A 16,404-nucleotide genomic window follows, 5' to 3' on the forward strand; every position below is an offset into this window, starting at 1 on the left:
CCCGCTCTCAAGCAGCTTCTCCCGGGTCTGATCATCCACCCTGACCTCAATGCTCGCCGTGATCAGCTCGTGATTCGAGCGACGAATCACGCCTGTGAGCTGCCAATCAACTCATGCAGATACTGCCAGCAGACGTGTCTCCTTCGAAACAACAGCTTCGCTTGCTCCCCTGACGCTGCAGCGCGAAAGTCTTAGTTGTAACCGTGACTCCGATCTGGATTTCCCTCGTTTGACACCCTTCGAGATTGTGCACAAAGCAGTCTGCTCAACTTTTCAAGGGGAATGGGATTCCAGCTTCGGTTAAACTGTCGTCTATCCCAATGTCTGCGGCTGCTTTGGGACCACACAGCTAGCGCATAGCCGATTTAGCTGTTCCACCCAAGCTAGCCCTCGACATGACGAAGGAAGCACTCTACGCATCCTTAACGCGTGTGTCAAGAGCGAGCCTGTCGGGTACTCGCAGGTCAATGACTCCTTCCACATTCTTTTTGAACTTCTCCAGCTCCGCAAACGCCTTCTCCGCGATCTTCGCGTTCTTCCTGTCCTCCAGACGTACAGATACCTCAACCATATACGTGCCGCTGGCGTCCAGAATCTCCAGGTTCGACATTGAGAGTGGGGGCCCTTCGAGAATTTTGTCTGCCGCCAGCTGCTCTTGGGCGACGAGCACCCGGAAAATCTTCACGACCACGTTGTCGCTCACAAACCGGTGGCCAAGGACGTAGTGCTGGCCGATTGACCGGTAAGCTCCAGCGTCTTCATACACTCTCACGTCTTGCACGTCGCTCTCGATCACTTCTCGAGCTGTGTGGTCTTTCACACTAGGGTCTGGCGTCTGCTCGACACGCTGTCGCCACTGCCCGGTGCTTTCGGGCGCGTCGCTCGTAATGCGTACTGCCCGCGTGAGCTTATACACCCATTTTTGCTGCTGGGAGCCCGGCTGAGGAGTCCCAGGCTGGGAGTGCTTTTTCTTGGAGGCGGCGATTTCCGGCGCGCGGAGCTGAGCGAAGAGCGCGCTTTGCTCCTGGTACGCGAATGGTTGTGAGCCAGTCACGCCGGCCAGTATATTCAGGACCTGATTGTGCCGCGAGGGGGATATTTGGCTGTACAGAAGGATTTCGTGCATTCTTGAAGAGATCCCGATGTGTACTCCGGTGGTGCTATCCTGGTAGGGTTGTTGGCGCGTGCGGACACAGTTTTGGTATGCTCGATATTACTGTGGCACTCTGCGGAATGCCATGCAACCGCTCGCTTCTGCAGCCCGAGAAAATGCAAGCGTGAGATTGCTGACTCGCGGTGGCTTCTTGACCTCTGCGGAGCATGTGAAAGAGCATGTGATTGGGGAGTTGTGGTGAAGATTGGCGGGGATTCCTGGGGCTGGCGCCTTAGGCTCACGCGAGGTGAAATCGGAAAGCCCAAAGCGACAGGTGCATCCGAGCGTCGCCGATCTCGCCGAAAGCTGCCGCTCAGCAGGCGAGCACCGCTGCTGCACTTATCACCACCAGCTTCGCAATTGACCTCCACGGCACCTCCAACGTCGCTACGCTCGCCTGCCTCCGCATTCGCTTGCTCGTACGGGAGAACATACACTCATAAAGAACATCGCTCTCCTTTCCGCCTTCCTGTCACGACGCAGCGCGCCTCAGCTTCAACTCCCTCCAGCCGAACAACTCTTCACCAACCACACCATACCAACTCAGCCAAAATGCGCGCAACCAGAGTTCTCTTCAAGCACACCCCCATGATCAAGTTCCTGGGCAGGCGCTCGGTCCCTAAGCGTAAGCGCATCCTTCTTCAAGCTTCCCAAATCATCCGCTAACAATTTTCCTCAAGAAATCGACCACACACCGCAAGTCCACCCCGCCTCGCCCGCCGAGTCTCTCCCCGAGTCTTTCGCCCAATACCGCCAGAAGGCCAGCCAGCACGGCCCCATGATGCGCGGCGGCAGCAGCGGCGGCGCCGCTTCTTCTGGCTCTTCGCAGTCTTACGGCGCCGTCGGCGGCAGCTCTGGACGCCAGCTCGGAAGCGTGCAGCCGAAGGAGGGAGAGGTCTGGGATCGCAACCAGCTCCCGAAGAGGTTCAGGAGGACTTTGTACAGCGAGGCGGAGATGGAGGCTATTGAGAGTGGAGGTGCGAGCTTGTTCTAATCGCGGAGGGAGCATTGGGAGATGGAAGGCCGGATGAAACGGAAAATGCCGATGTGTGAGCGTGGAGAGGAAGAGCAAGGAATAGCCAGGCTTGACACCAACTTTTTCTTTTTTCTTTTCGGATGAGGTGGATGGCATATTTTGTTATTCTGCACATTATGAGCGATGGACATAGAGGGTCGATGTATACCCCCAACTCTTGCAGCATGGGCTGCTCCCCTTCACACTTGGGTCTTTCCAATTTTGCGCTAAGCCTGGGGGCATCCACCTGGACGTACGCGAGAAGTACCTGCAGTCAGAGGACACTGTCGTTCCGGATCACCATCGGTCGAGTCCCTCGGCGACGAAAGACCGGCTCTCTTGACGTGCCGCGTTCAAAGCCAGTCACGGAGGAATGGATGGTCTCTGGACTAGGATATGGAATGATTGGTGAAGCCTTCAAAAGAATCTCTCGCCGTCCGCTAGCCTGCCCCAGATGATCTGCTGCTTGATTTTGCGTTTCAATCCAGGAACGCCCGAGTAAGACAGCATTTTAACTTGTCCTGGTGACCTCACAAACACCGACAGAGCGTAGGGACGCTCACTCAAAACCATCCACAGCCAGCGCATGCTGTAGTTGCGAAGTAGGTAAGCCGGAGAGAGTGGTGTATGTACCGTGCAATAATGGAACGGAATCGCGGTTAACCTTCTTTTCTGCCACTAATCGACCCGATCCACTGATTCAATGCGGCACAAATTCAAGCAAGGCCATTGGCTACACCTAGATTTCCCTTCGAACCGTCAACAGAGGAACACCTCCGCGGTATCCTGACAAGGAAGTCGTGACGACATGAAATTATGGGGAAGTCGCAAGGCTTCCGCGGACAAGTCGACCGCCTTTGGTCGGAGCCCGGAACGGAGTCCGATCGCCATAACTGGTATTCACGGTCTCTCACTTTGATGGACCAGAGGTCTTCAAGGGGTCTACGGAGGCTCGCTGAAACAACCTGCGAAAAAGACATCACAGGATGGTTTTCGGCGCGATGTTTCGTGTTTCTGGATGCCCGGGTATTCTACGCCATGCGCGAAACCCAAAAAGCTTGGCCAAGCTAGGCTCCAACCCAATATTGAGACTCAGGGAGCTTGTGTCTGAGCTTGCCGTCTTTTGGCGGGATATTCGGTCAATGGCTTTAGGGGACGTGGACGCGGGGAGCCGTATGTCTCGACATGCGTAGGAAAGGAAGGTTTTATGTCGAACGTTGACTTCATGAGCGAGATGGTGCTGACGCCACTTGGCTATATAAGAGATGCTACTCTCGTTGCTAAAATATCCTGCCTCGACTTTTAAGCGCTAAGACACACCGGCGTGGTGTTGTTGAATGTCCATCGCTCGTTCAAGAAAGATGTTGCTTAAACTTTTGACAGCGGCCGCTCTGGCGACATTATCTTATGGCTTTCCGAATGGTCCTTTCCGAGACACCCAACACAATGACAATGCCAAAGTCCCCGACTACAGGAGCGGTGGTGATGGAGCAGAGAAAATGGCAGGACCAAAAGAAGATGGCTTGTCTATCTGCGACAAATACGCAACTCAGCTGTTCGGCGATAACAACTATGATACGCAGTCTTTACTGGCCACGGTATTCGTCAATCAAGCTGCAGCTGGCAACTACACACCTATCAGCCAAACCAACGGCGTCGGATTCCCAGGTTTCATCAACCCCGGCGTTTTCCATGGCGTGCAAGTGAACCAATTGCCTTACTTCAACGGCCAGCTCAACAGCACGAATGTCTCGCCTGACAAAGGTCACGGCGTAGCCGTCAATTGGCTCGATGGTGGCGGCCAGCCTGCACTCCACCAGAATCTCTCGGCCTTCGACGTCAACAGCAATCAATTGTAAGCTTTCCCGTACTGTACTGCTTCTCGAGCTACGAGTTCATGCTAACCCTTTGTCCATAGCTTTTACTTCGTCCACTTGTACGAATACTTTGCCTACATGCTCGACTGCAGCGTCTACGGCAATTCCGTCGATCGCTACAACGGCAGCACAGACATGTACCACGTGCACAAGTACATGAACATCAACAAGGACATGGAGGGCTACACGAACCTGCAGTTCGTGCTGTCTGCTGCCAGCCTCGGCTTTAGCAAGGAGGCTCAGGGGTACATCGGCCGGTCGCTCCAGCTCTTGTTTAGCTTCAAGTGCGAGTCACCGCAGCCGTATCCTCACTGGTGAGTCAAGTTTTATTGGCGGGGGAGAGCACGATTTCGCTGACAGGCTGTACTCCTAGGGCTGAGCCCGCTTCGCAAAGCATTTGTCAAGCGGTAAGTATGCTTCATGGCTTGGGTCATCCAGAGTACTGACGCGGTCCAGGAGGACTGCCCAACTTTTCCACACCACCCGATCTGCTTGGACGAGGATAGACCGATCCCACAAATTGTAGCGGCTCCCGGGGAGTCGAAGGTAAGGGTTTACAGCTGTGAGGACGATATTGACGACATTGATCAGCGGGGCGATGGTTGTCTTGTTAATTGATGGGCCTTGCGCAGAATCGGGGATGGAAGATTGACTGCGGAATGTGAAATGCGATATAAAGTGGAACGAGGAGAGAACAGACTTTTGATGCAAATATACAAGGTTGGCCTAGTGTCCCGTATTGAATTAATCATCTGGACCATTGCTTGATCCACTGCGTCATCAGCGCCGGGTCTACAGCTTGCATAGTGTCAATAGTCGTACTGAGCTTCGCAGTCTCCTTCGTCGCAAGCCTCGGCAGGCCACCGGCCTCCGGAACCAAGCTTTGGTAGAAGTCCAGCAGCTTAATGCCTGGCTTTGACTCTGCTTCTTCGGTTGTCTTGGGTACCGCAGATAGCTCGTCGAGCCACTCATCGAAGGGAACCGCACGTTGAGCCGTTCCGCTCTGTTGCTCGAGCGTTGCCTGGATGGATGGGACCAATGACTTCCAGGAGACGGTGGAAGGGTTGACGACGTGGCTGACGGAGGTCTGATCGCCTTTGCCTTGCCATACTGCGGAGGTGCGGGATTCAGCGATCTCAACTACAGACTTGGCCGCAAGGTCGATCGGCACCCAGTCGATGGTGTCCATGTTACCCAACTGCCCTGGCAAGACGCCCATCGAGCGAGAAGTGAGCAAGATGCTAGGAAGCCACTCGTGCTTATTCCACATTTGACCTCGTTCTTTGGGGCCGGCTAATTGCCCACAGCGAACGATGGTGCTGGGCACACCGGACTTCGTTGCTGCGGCTGCAAGAATGAGGGAAGAGACATGTTTCGACTCGGCGTAGCCTTGCGGGGCTGGAAGTTGATGGTCATCCCACAATGCCTCCGGAACGAAAGTCTCACCAGGCCGCTTTTCTCCCCAATTGCCTACGCTGGCGATGGAGGAGATGAACACAATGTGCGAGCGGTGCTTGGACTGATGGCTAAAGTCTACGCAGCGCCGTGTGCCGGCGACATGCACCGGCTCGTATGTCTGCAGAGTTTTGTTGAAATCGACGGTCCAGGCGTTGTGGACGAAAATTGTTACGGTCTCCAGCATTTCCTTGTACGCATCTGATCCGAGACCGAAGTGATCCTTGCCAAAGTCAGTATGTAGAAATGTGACTTTCGAGAAGTCTGGGACAATGCCGCGAGCCTTGAAAGCAGACTTTTGACGTGACTCGGCGTCTGCAGAGCGGTTGAGGCAATAAACGTGCTCTGTTACCGATGAGTCGATGAGTTCCTCCAGGATGCTATTGCCGAGCGAACCAGTGGAGCCAGTCAAAACAACAGTGTGTTTGCTTGGCTGTTTGATGCCCGAGCTCGGCGAAGCATCAGGCAAGTCTTGAGTATACTTTGTCACCATCTCTGTCATAGCATTCTCGCGGCTCCCGGTGCCACTTGAGGATGAGTTGCCCTTTAAAAGTTTGGCAAGATCTTCAATGGTCGAGTGCTGGTAGATCTCTCTAGGCGTGACAGCATCGCCTTTGCGCCTCGCGTGGTTCAATGTGGAAGTCAGCGCAAGCACCTGAAGAGAGTCGACACCGTAGGCGAAAATGTCCGCATTGTTCGGCGCATCGCCCGGGACGGGCATCCCCTTGAGCTTGAACATCTCCCTAAGGTATTTGATCGACGTTGCGTCGTCGGCATCCGCTGCCAAAGTACCCAAAGCTTCATTATCATTCTCGTTCGAATACAAGGCTTCAATCTCTCGCTCATATAGCCTGATTGTCTGTTGTCGGATGACGGATCCTTTCGGAGCTCTCTTGAAAGGCTTTTCCCTTTTGGCAAAAGCAATTTTGGATTTCCAGACCCTTCCGTGTGCTGGCATGTCGGCATTGGTCTCTTCGATGAAAGGCCATAGCGCATTGAGAAGCTCATCCGGGTCGTAATCGCCGAGCGTATCCCACGACGGCTCGATGAGCAGGCCGCTTTGGAAGCGCCCTTGTCCAACAACAACAGCGCCTTGTATTTTGATATTGCTCTCCAAAGTCTTTTCAAACCCGACCGGGTTGAGCTTCTCGCCGTTGCTGAACACGATCACATCGTCTTTGCGACCTCTATACCGCCAGAGGTTGACGTTAGAAGGGTGTTGTTCCCAGAGGTCCTTCGTTCTCCATTCTGGTATGTTGGGAAATGTGTGGAATGTCGCTTGCGTCTTTGGGTCGGCACGCTTGATGACGAGTTCGTACAGCCCACCCTCCTCGGGTTCCATATGAGCTCCAGCCGCCGGCGACCATTCGAAATATTCCCAATCCTTTGCATCCGCAGGAATGACGCTGGTGATGATTCCTGCTTCAGTAGATCCAATAACCGAGACTAGCTTGGTGAATTTGCGGATTTTGTCTCCGGTCGCCCTCGCGAGTGGAGCGCCTCCGAAGAACACATATTGCAGTCGGCTGAGTGTCTCCAATCCTTTGGGCGTGTCGACAATTTGCTCTAGGAGAGCAGGTGCAAAGATTCCGCAATGAGGATTCGTCTGCCTGAGCACGGTTGTTACAAGCTCAACGTTGGGCGGTTTGCCTGTGGGGAGTCGGACGAGTGGTGCTTTGCAGAGAATCGATCGCATCATCATCAGTGCGCCCATGGTGTGGAAGAATGGTGTCATCACGAACATTGGCTGGTCTTTCGCAAAGAGGGCGGCCTGGGCGAGAGTTCGCCCTTCTGGACAGGGCGCCTCGCTGAGACTCCCGATGACAGCTAAGCTGGCATTGGTGAGCCTGATCGGCTTCGGTAAGCCAGTGCTGCCAGATGTGTGAAGAATGAGTGTTTCGTAGTCTGAAGATTCGCTGTAGTGGCCCTCGTATTGATCAATTTTGGATCCTCGCTCGCGGAGCATGTCGAACGAGGGCACCTGTAGTACTTTCAATGAAGGTACGGCCTTGCGAAATTCCTCTACCGGCGTATCAACACCTTCACTGCAGAGTAGAATCTCGCAGTCGGTACTCTGGGCCAGATGCGCTTGTCCCTCAGGTGAGTTGCGCGTGGATGGCAGCATGGTCCTGTACCCAGCCTTCATTAGCCCAATGTGTACGGCTCCATATCGCTCGTCATTGACACTGGGGTTTCTGTCAGCTCGGCTTATGATGTAATGCTCTCTCGACTCACCCAATGTAAGAAACGACCTCATCTCCAGTTCCGACTCCGAGGTGTTCCTCCACCCAGGCCGCTGCTCCATCAACGGCGTGGAAAAGATTCCGATATGTGATATCCTGCCACCCTAGGGCCAGCTCAGCATCCTTTGGGGACGAGATCCAAGTACCGTCGGGATGCGAGGCAGCCAGATACGCGACCGCGCGAGGCAATATCGAAGAGGCGGGCTCAGGAAGTGCTGGCATGCTCGTTCAAGTACTGGTTATTTGGAAGGAAGGAAATGAGATGGCAGGATTTGAGGGATTGCAAAGAAAGCAGAACGCAATGAAGGGAGGCCGTGCCGTTATATGTGGACGACTTACGGTGTTGTTACGGACGAGGCGGCATCTTCGCGGGTTTCGAAGCCCCGACGCCGCTCAGGACATGCATGCGCAAGTTACGGATGTTCGGTATGTGGGAGATAGCCATGACGGAGACGCTCTGGGTCGTCACCGTGGCTGCCCAAGGACAGTCCACCTGAGTGAGTGCGCACAGTCGCCACAGTGTCCTCCGGCACGCGGAAGATGTTCCATGCCTAACCGGCGGAGGGGTTCCCGTGCTGTTGGCCTCTATCCAACCGAGTTTCGGAGAAAAGATTCGCGGTTGTTGATGCGGGAACGCGTGAGGGCAAGGAAGATGAAGAAGAAAGCATAGAGGGATCGATCGGCAAATGTGCCGAGCACGGCACTATTTCGTCGCCATCATCGCGAAGCGCGTCCCACGAGCCGCCCACGCCGCCCTACGTCGCCGACGTAGAGACGAGGTGAAGGATCCACCAAGCTTTTTGATAGGAAGCTTGTTTGGTGGGCGGCGTCTTGTAGACCCATGCTCGCGTGGTTTCGAGCTGGAAATCGCGCGTGGTCGGGGCTACATCATCGCACCACCTGCGGAATTCCGCCCTGTCTGTGACGCACGCACGCTTCACCACGTGTCGTGTCGCATGGCGACTTGTATTCCGCGACGCGCTGCTTCCGCTTCCGCATCCGTCGCATCCTACGCATTGTTCATTCCTTTTACGACACAGGATTACTTCATACCCGGCAGCCAAAGGTGATGTGTACAAGAGCCCCTAGCAAAATTGGGTGCGGTAGTCTGTGCTCTCTGGGCTGGAAGATTCCAGTGGGCAGATGCCACAGAACACGTTCGGGCCCTCAAATTCTCAACTATGTCCTGATATCTATGTCCTGATCACGACTCTAGTTTTGGACCATCTCATTCGTGTGTTCTAGCGAAAAAATCTGTCTTCCCCAAAGGCAGCCCTCAATGGCGGTTAATTAGTGACAAGCGCATACTCTAACGACAGCCGCAGAGTGACAATTGGCAAGCAACAACAGTCTTCATACCGAGAGGAGACACAGAACTCGCTCCGGAACTCACTCGCTGATTTCCACAATCAATGATGCGCTCCCTTCTAGCAGTCTGGGTACTTCCCTATCCACCAGCTTCCGTCAACCCTACAACACGCTGACCACAACCGCAACCTACCGTATCATAAGCCATACAGCGTCAGCTCTCGTTTCGCGTAGCTCCTAGCGTCGCATTACTAGGCGGGTTGCATTTGCGGCTCCGTCGTGCCATTGCTGGTTGCATTCGAAGTTACGTGCGGTGCCCCTTTCTCGCGCTGCCATGGCTTGCTGAGTCTGCAACAAGGTCAGCGGTTGCAGAGACATATTGTGGAGGGAAAAGCCTACCGTCTGTGGTGCGTTTCGAAGCGCTCATTTGACCGCCCACGAGTGGCGAAAACGTAAATTCCCTGTCGCACAGTTAGGATCACAGCCGCAAACCACACGAGGCTCTCACTAACCACAAGCATGCTGAGGAAGAACAAGATCCAGCTGATGCAGCTGAATGCCAGGACTGCTCTCCAGTTGCTGCAAGCTCTTGAGCCTACGAGAGAACCAGGCGACCGGTAGACCCGAGTCCAGTACCAACCCCAATATTCGTAGTACCACCGAGAGCTGCAGGCGTTGGTGCCTGTTAGATCAGCGAGGAGACCGAAGGCTACGAGCCACATGATGAACCTGTGCTAGGTTAATATACGGTTTACCCAAAGCTTGTTCCTGTTCGTACTCACAAGATAAGATCGGCCGGCCAGCCGAAGAAAACATATCTGAGTGGGGGCATCAAGACCAAGGAAGCCACGATACTCAGAGCCGCCACGACTTCAGCATAGATGAGTCTTCCGTTGTGAGAGCCATTGCCCTGATTGATTCGATGAAGCTCCCACCCGACGATGCCGACGACGACTGCGGCACTGACAAGCTGAAAGAAACGAAGGAAGACATTCGCGATTTTGGATCCAGTGTGTTCACCCATAATGTCTGCGGATACTAGGTTTTGGTGGAACTGCTGAGTAAAAGCTGCGTGCAAAAGACATGGGATGCGGGCAAATGACCTCTTATAATCGAGAGCTCTGGCGACTTGTCTGGTTTTCCAAGTCTTCTCATCCGCCTGCTTCCGCTTCGTTCCAATGTCGTCTCCCCACAGTCAGCCCACGATCTTGAGAATGTCTGGTTCTGAAGCCGCACAGCATCGCGATATCACCCCACGACCCCACATGGTGCTATAGCTTTGAGCTGTTTGTTGGCAAAGTAAGCCACATGTTCCACGGTCTTACTGAGCACACGGCTTGTTTTAACTTTTGAGCTGACTACAGTCACATGCCATGAGCTGCCTTCGCAAAGAAATGTACGACAGTCATCAGCGTATTGATGGTCTTTTGATTGAGACACGTGTTGGCGGCCGCCTCCCAGCTTTCTCTGACTAAAGCTCGGTACGTAAAATGAGCCAGTAACGATGCGCCGTTGCTCAACACTCAACTGGCTCGTCGCCTTAGGTTGTCAAAAGGACGCAAAAGCATCGGATCCAATCGCGACTCTCCATTCATCGGGTAATAAGACTTCGAAACTTGGTGAGATCTAGCGCTTACATCTCCAGGAACGCGCCCCGACGAGCACAAATTCCTCGCAAACTGTACGAAAGGGTTTTGCAAGTACGTCAAATTTTCTAGGCTTATTGGTGCATTTGAAAAGCGTACACGTTGATGTAAGCTTCTTGACTTGGGATTGGCTGAGTGTAGGTATGTAACTCTGCCTTGCTCGCACTTGAGCAGGCTCTGCATAGAACGCATTCGATGGATCTATCTGCCGAGAGCGACCACAAATATGAGGAAAAATCGTCATTTTGCGTCTCAATTTCCACCCAGGTTAGTGCGGAAGAAGTGGACGAGCTTGCTGAACGGGATGAGATCGATGCGATCATACAAATCGACGTGACCGGCACCAGGAATCCAGAAAAGCTCCTTGGGCTCAGCCGCAAGCCTATACGCGTTCTCGCTAAACTCACGCGAGTGGGCCTGGTCACCCGTAATAAAGAGCATAGGGCGAGGTGAGATGGTCTCGATGTCGTTGAAAGGGTAAAAGTTCATGAACTTCGTGTTACTCGTGAGCGTCCTGTGGGTAGTAGTGTTTGGCATGGCACCGGCAGGAGTGAAGAGGCCGCGGGAGGTTCGGTAGAAGTCAAAGAATTCGCGGTCAACAGCAGAAGAGCTGTTCGTAATTTGCAAGGGGGTTCCGATAGCCCATTCCGTGGGCGCACCCTCCAACTCAGCCCAGCGCTGGTAGGCGGCGGTGGCAATGATCTCTTTGCGAGCATCCACACTCTGAGCGTTACGCAGACCTTGGCGATTGACAGTACCCATGTCGTACATACTGGCAGTCGCGATAGCAGAGATGCGCGGGTCCAGCTTGGCAGCAGAGATCACGAAGCCTCCGCTGCCGCAGATGCCAATAGCACCGATCCGAGAGCGATCAATGAACTCCAGAGTACCGAGAAAATCAACGGCTCCGCTGTAGGCCTCAGCATACAGATCCGGCGACACCCCGTTGCGTGGCTTGCCTTCGCTGCCACCCCAGAATGGTAGGTCGAGAGAAACGGTGATGAAGCCCTGTTCCGCCATCTTGGTGGCGTAAAGGTTGGCGCTTTGCTCCTTGATAGCTCCCATAGGGTGACCAATGACCAGTGCTGAGTGAGTCGAGTTCGCGTTGCGGTCAATGCTGTCTGGGATGAACAGGTTGCCTGCGACCTCGGTCTGGTACAGCGTCTTGAATGTAATGGGCCAGAGAGTGACGTTGTCGCTGTGGTAGAAATTGTTCGCTCCGAAAGACATGTTCTGGGCAGCCGCTAACGTTGCATTAAGCAAGATCGAGTTGACTGCGGCGAGGCGGGAATTGAAGAGCTTCATGGTTCTTGTCCGTAGAAAGGTCAGACGGGAGATTGTGGTTGTTTGGTTGAATGAGATCTATCCAGCAGTGCCCCGAATGCCCTTATATACCTCGTCTCGGACGCTCAGACACAGTACCATGACCATTCTTGGATCCGGAGGGCTCGACGAAGACATCTGCTGCGGTCCAAACGCGCGTCGATAATCTATCAAAGTCGTCATCCATCGGTGCCATGGATATTACGGACGGAGAATCAACGCTGCCAAGAGGCCGAGCGAAGAGACACTGCCTGACGCGTAGTAGGGCAAAGGGCGATAAGGTGCGCAAAATTAAGGCAGTGCTACCGCCGTGGAGGCAGAGTGTAACGATGGCTGTTGTTGAGCGTCGAGATCGAAGCACGCGGTGGATGTGACCAAGACGCGGACGGCGCGGAGTGGAGGGCGGACTGTGGGCCCTCAGGTGGCTTGCCGGGTCAGGGCCGCTGCCGTGGCCGCAAGGCAGCCAGAGCCATTGAGGAAGCCTCCTCGGACGCCGGCTGCGCTGATCTCACCGCGCACACCCCAAGAACCTCCTCGGATCAACAGACTGGCGGGAAACTGAGGCAGCAGGCGAACATCGGCGTTAGTACCTGCTAATCACCGTCACGCGGTGCTCGCTTGCATCATCTCGCCCGATGGTGAAGGCGGCCGCAGGGCCACCGCGAGTCCCTCAGCTCCGCCGAATCCTCACCACCGCAGTCGCCACGACTTCACATTCGCCCGCACCATAGACTGCAATGGCGGCCGCAGAGTGACGGCACATCTCGCAGCTAACAGAGGCCAGTGAGCCTACAAAAGGCGCCCATGGCCGCCTCCCGGCGCCCTCGAGTCCCATGACGCGCCCAAGATCGTAACGGCTACCATTTCATTTGACAGACACAACTCAGCGGCCTAGCAACTCAAACTTGGGCCGCACAGCATGTCAACCATCGCACCTTACGAGTCTTTCCACCTGAGCCCCACCGGTCCAGGTGACGAGAGACCGACTGCGACGCAGATTGTACTCGATCAAGGCCTACTTGGCCAGCTCACAAACTTCAATATTGCAATAACCGGAGGCAGTGCGGGTCTGGGAAGGGAAACCGCCAAAGCACTTCATGCGACTGGAGCTCGCATCTTCATCCTCGTCCCGCCAGTGGAGGGATCGGCCGCGGCTGCGAAAGAGATCGAAGAAGAGAACAAGGCTGATTCCAGGCTTACCGAGTGCCAAAGCGTCTTGAAGCCGATTGAGACCATTTTCCTGGATCTTGGCTCCCAAGCCAGCGTGCGCGACGGAGCCAAAGAGTTGCGCAAGAAGACAGCAAACAGGCTCAATGTGCTCATCTGCAATGCCGGGATTATGTCGCCTCCATTCACTGACACGAAAGATGGCTTTGAGCCGCACTTTGGCATCAACTTCTTGGGACATTTTCTCCTCGTGAATGAGCTTACGGACGCCCTGGAGTCTGGCGCGAAGGTTACACCACAAGTTCCTTCCCGCATCGTATGTCTATCCAGCCTCGGCCATCGAGCGTGCAGTCTGAGCGTGGATGACCTGCCGCCCAAAGTTCCAGACACAATATCTCAGCAAGCCGCACCGGAGCTTTACCATGACAGCAAGCTCCTCACGCTGTGGATGGCCAATGAGGCTGAGCGACGATTCTCCAATCGGAACATCCACTGCTTTTCTGTCAACCCCGGCTCCATCGAAACTCCTCTGACTGCACACCTTGGGTGGAACTCCATCAGAGCAGTCATGGGTGACAAAGTCAAAGAATTTGATCGCTTGAGCAAGAGCATTCCACAAGGTGCGGCGACGACTGTCTGGGGTGCTGTGGGCAAAGAGCTGGAAGGACAAGGCGGCTTGTACTTGGATGACGTTCGGGTTGCGCTTCCTGCTGAAGAGGGCAGAGGTTTCTTTACGCACGGCTATGCACCCCACGCATATGACAGAAAGTCAGAGCACGAGCTCTGGAAGCTGGCAGATCGTTTGATCAAGGAGTAATATAAATTCGGTCTCGTTTCAATCAAAAATTGATGCGTGATCGGAGCCTCGAATCTAAGTGTTGAACATCAAAATTCTCACGAGACGGCAACGTTCTCCAGCATATACTCCAGGTCGCAATCAACTCAGGCACAGCTGAGTGGTTGTCCGGAAGCTTCAATGTCAAACCTTTCGTTTTTATGATCAACTCGGCTTCACGAAGTTCAAGCCATGCACGAAGCTCACAAAAACCTGGTTCGTAGACAAGAGCCACTGAGTGTCTCATTGATCAGTCTTATTGTCAGATCGTATGGACAGCGAACGCGGAGCTGCACATACTGAGGGTCCGGCTGGCCAACAGACGAATGCGCCTCAATAATGTGTACCTTGGTATAGAAGGCTCATCGAAGGCTTAGGGTTTATTAAACTGGACCCCACAGTCCGCGTCCGCGTCCGCGCCTCCGCGTCCGCACGCTAACTTTATGCCGCCAACGTCACCAAACCACAGTCCCATTAACGCTCGCACGCCAATCTCCGAGCTCCTGAGCGCGCCTCACACTCGAGACCAACTATGATTCATTTCCGTCAGTCTGCGGACAGACCTGATGCAGTCACATATCTGCACATTCGCTGACAAATGCTCTTGTTTTGGTCTGTGCTACATCGCACCTGATGTTCTTAGATTTGTTCAAAGCTGTTTCCAGCGCCTTTGACACCACTGTGTTGATATCTGGACTTTTTCCTTTTCTCCAACTCCGTCGAAACGATAGCGTTAAATGGCTTTGCAACCTCACCACGGCAAGGCCTATGTCGTCACCGGCGCAGGTTCTGGTATGGGTCTCGCGACTGCGCGTACTCTGCTGAGTCAAGGCGCCTCTGTGGGGCTATGCGACATCTCTCAGAGCAGTTTAGAAACATTGATTGCCGAGATCGAAGTCGGCCAAAAAACAAAGAATCCTCACGAGGGTCGTCGACATCACCAACCGCGCCAGTGTCTCCTCGTTTTGCGAAGAGACGAAAACGCGATTCGGCAGACTGGACGGCATCGCCAACCTAGCGGGGACCGCTGGACACCGACTGGGCCACGAAGAGGTCTGGGAAATCACTGATGAGGAATACGACTTCGTGATGGGCGTGAACGTTCGGGGCGCATTCAACGTCATTTCCGAAGGCTTGAGACCTGGCTTGCTTAACGAGCCTGGGAGCGTCGTGCATACCGGAAGCATGTTCTCGGAGCGAGGCTTCTCGAAGGGTGCGGTCTACAGCGCCAGTAAGCATGCTGGAGTTGGCCTTGTGAAAAGCGCTGCGCTTGAAGGTGGTAAAAGGGGAATTCGGGTCAATATGATCACACCGTTAGCTGCCCTTTCGCTTCGGTTTTGATTTAAAGCTGACACGAAGTCCAGAGGACCTATTGATACCCCCATGCTGCAAGCGAACGAGAAAAGCGGTGCTGAAGGTACTTCACCAGACGTGCCCTTGAAGAGACTAGGTCTGGCGCAAGAGTGCGCCAATATCATTGCTGTTCTTCTAAGCGATCAAGCAGCATATGTCACAGGGGCGATATGGAGCGTAGACGGAGGAGCCAACGCGTAGGGCTCTTGCACAAGAGTCGAAGCGCGAAGTCATACGTAAATTGTCATCGATCGAAAGAGAATCCGGCATCAATACCATCGTTCTGAGCAGTCTTGTGGAGATGTTTGCACCCCCAGTGGTCGTAAAGGCGCTTGCACAAGTGTAATGGATCCGAGTAATCGGCACGATCCGTAAGGCTTGCGATTTGCACTATGTGGAACGCCATGCTTTGTCGGGTGATGACACGATTGTGAAGGTCGACCCTGCTGCGCTGAACCCAAAGTCTCGCGCTAATGCGGGGCGAATAAGGGTTGCTATGGAGCATTTGTAAGCTAGTCAATAGTCCCGATATATATCTTCCAGATGATCAAGTGTTCCAAATTCTTCCTTCTCAAATCACCTCGTTTCTCAACTGCCACCCTTGCCATTCGCCACAATGAGTAACACTTCTCAAGCATGGCGCTTGCACTTGAACTACACCGGACCTTATACCTTAATCGCTTTTTGGGGTAGGGTTAGGAACGTAGCGCTTTGAATTTTGAAGCTAGCTTTCAAGCGTTCCTATTAGCCGAATTTGAAGCTAGCTTTAAAGTTTGAAGCTAGCTTTCGGCTACTCCCGTAAAGAGAGTAAAGCTAGCTTTCGGCTACTCCCGTAGAGAGAGAGTAAAGCTAGCTTTAAAGTTTGAAGCTAGCTTTAAAGGCCTTACCTCGCCAAAAGGCAACGGAGGAGAACACTGATCTCCTACTAACCCTCGCCAAAAGGCAACGGAGGAGAACACTGATCTCCTACTAACCCTAAGGCGGCGCTAACCGTAAAAGGTTACAGAACTTCCGCTTACATCGACTTTG

At 53.9% G+C, this 16,404-nt stretch overlaps 8 protein-coding genes across 8 annotated transcripts; 4 read left to right on the forward strand and 4 right to left on the reverse strand.

Annotated features, from left to right (window-relative positions):
- Positions 1 to 412: 412 nt before the first annotated feature.
- On the reverse strand, positions 413 to 1,126 carry med18 (Mediator of RNA polymerase II transcription subunit 18; the record flags this gene model as incomplete). Its single annotated transcript, XM_069373304.1, has 1 exon — positions 413 to 1,126. One exon carries the CDS (start codon positions 1,124 to 1,126, stop codon positions 413 to 415), a length of 714 nt encoding a protein of 237 aa, XP_069229743.1.
- A 284-nt stretch (positions 1,127 to 1,410) lies between these two features.
- On the forward strand, positions 1,411 to 2,836 carry WHR41_04699 (uncharacterized protein). Its single transcript, XM_069373305.1, has 2 exons — positions 1,411 to 1,778; positions 1,834 to 2,836. Exons 1-2 carry the CDS (start codon positions 1,706 to 1,708, stop codon positions 2,145 to 2,147), a joined length of 387 nt encoding a protein of 128 aa, XP_069229742.1. The 5' UTR covers positions 1,411 to 1,705; the 3' UTR covers positions 2,148 to 2,836.
- Positions 2,837 to 3,667: 831 nt separating this feature from the next.
- Positions 3,668 to 4,851, forward strand: WHR41_04700 (uncharacterized protein; the record flags this gene model as incomplete). The annotated part of the gene is made up of 4 exons (XM_069373306.1): positions 3,668 to 4,023; positions 4,087 to 4,359; positions 4,419 to 4,452; positions 4,502 to 4,851. 4 exons carry the CDS (start codon positions 3,668 to 3,670, stop codon positions 4,661 to 4,663), a joined length of 825 nt encoding a protein of 274 aa, XP_069229830.1. The 3' UTR covers positions 4,664 to 4,851.
- On the reverse strand, positions 4,794 to 7,965 carry WHR41_04701 (uncharacterized protein; the record flags this gene model as incomplete). Its single annotated transcript, XM_069373307.1, has 2 exons — positions 4,794 to 7,686; positions 7,736 to 7,965. The coding sequence occupies 2 exons, from the start codon at positions 7,963 to 7,965 to the stop codon at positions 4,794 to 4,796; spliced, it is 3,123 nt and encodes a 1,040-aa protein (XP_069229829.1).
- An 850-nt stretch (positions 7,966 to 8,815) lies between these two features.
- WHR41_04702 (uncharacterized protein) lies at positions 8,816 to 10,324 on the reverse strand. The gene is made up of 4 exons (XM_069373308.1): positions 9,834 to 10,324; positions 9,564 to 9,780; positions 9,451 to 9,512; positions 8,816 to 9,399 (listed from the first exon to the last, which is right to left on the reverse strand). The coding sequence occupies exons 1-4, from the start codon at positions 10,073 to 10,075 to the stop codon at positions 9,303 to 9,305; spliced, it is 618 nt and encodes a 205-aa protein (XP_069229832.1). The 5' UTR covers positions 10,076 to 10,324; the 3' UTR covers positions 8,816 to 9,302.
- Positions 10,325 to 10,949: 625 nt separating this feature from the next.
- On the reverse strand, positions 10,950 to 12,002 carry WHR41_04703 (uncharacterized protein; the record flags this gene model as incomplete). The annotated part of the gene is made up of 1 exon (XM_069373309.1): positions 10,950 to 12,002. The coding sequence occupies one exon, from the start codon at positions 12,000 to 12,002 to the stop codon at positions 10,950 to 10,952; it is 1,053 nt and encodes a 350-aa protein (XP_069229831.1).
- A 937-nt stretch (positions 12,003 to 12,939) lies between these two features.
- On the forward strand, positions 12,940 to 14,004 carry WHR41_04704 (uncharacterized protein; the record flags this gene model as incomplete). Its single annotated transcript, XM_069373310.1, has 1 exon — positions 12,940 to 14,004. The coding sequence occupies one exon, from the start codon at positions 12,940 to 12,942 to the stop codon at positions 14,002 to 14,004; it is 1,065 nt and encodes a 354-aa protein (XP_069229828.1).
- Positions 14,005 to 14,759: 755 nt separating this feature from the next.
- WHR41_04705 (uncharacterized protein) lies at positions 14,760 to 15,666 on the forward strand (the record flags this gene model as incomplete). Its single annotated transcript, XM_069373311.1, has 3 exons — positions 14,760 to 14,861; positions 14,920 to 15,335; positions 15,387 to 15,666. 3 exons carry the CDS (start codon positions 14,760 to 14,762, stop codon positions 15,574 to 15,576), a joined length of 708 nt encoding a protein of 235 aa, XP_069229827.1. The 3' UTR covers positions 15,577 to 15,666.
- Positions 15,667 to 16,404: the final 738 nt, after the last annotated feature.

Source organism: Cladosporium halotolerans (genome assembly GCF_011745625.1).
Source record: "Cladosporium halotolerans strain TM138-S3 chromosome Unknown Sca13, whole genome shotgun sequence".
Lineage (NCBI taxonomy): Eukaryota > Fungi > Ascomycota > Dothideomycetes > Cladosporiales > Cladosporiaceae > Cladosporium > Cladosporium halotolerans.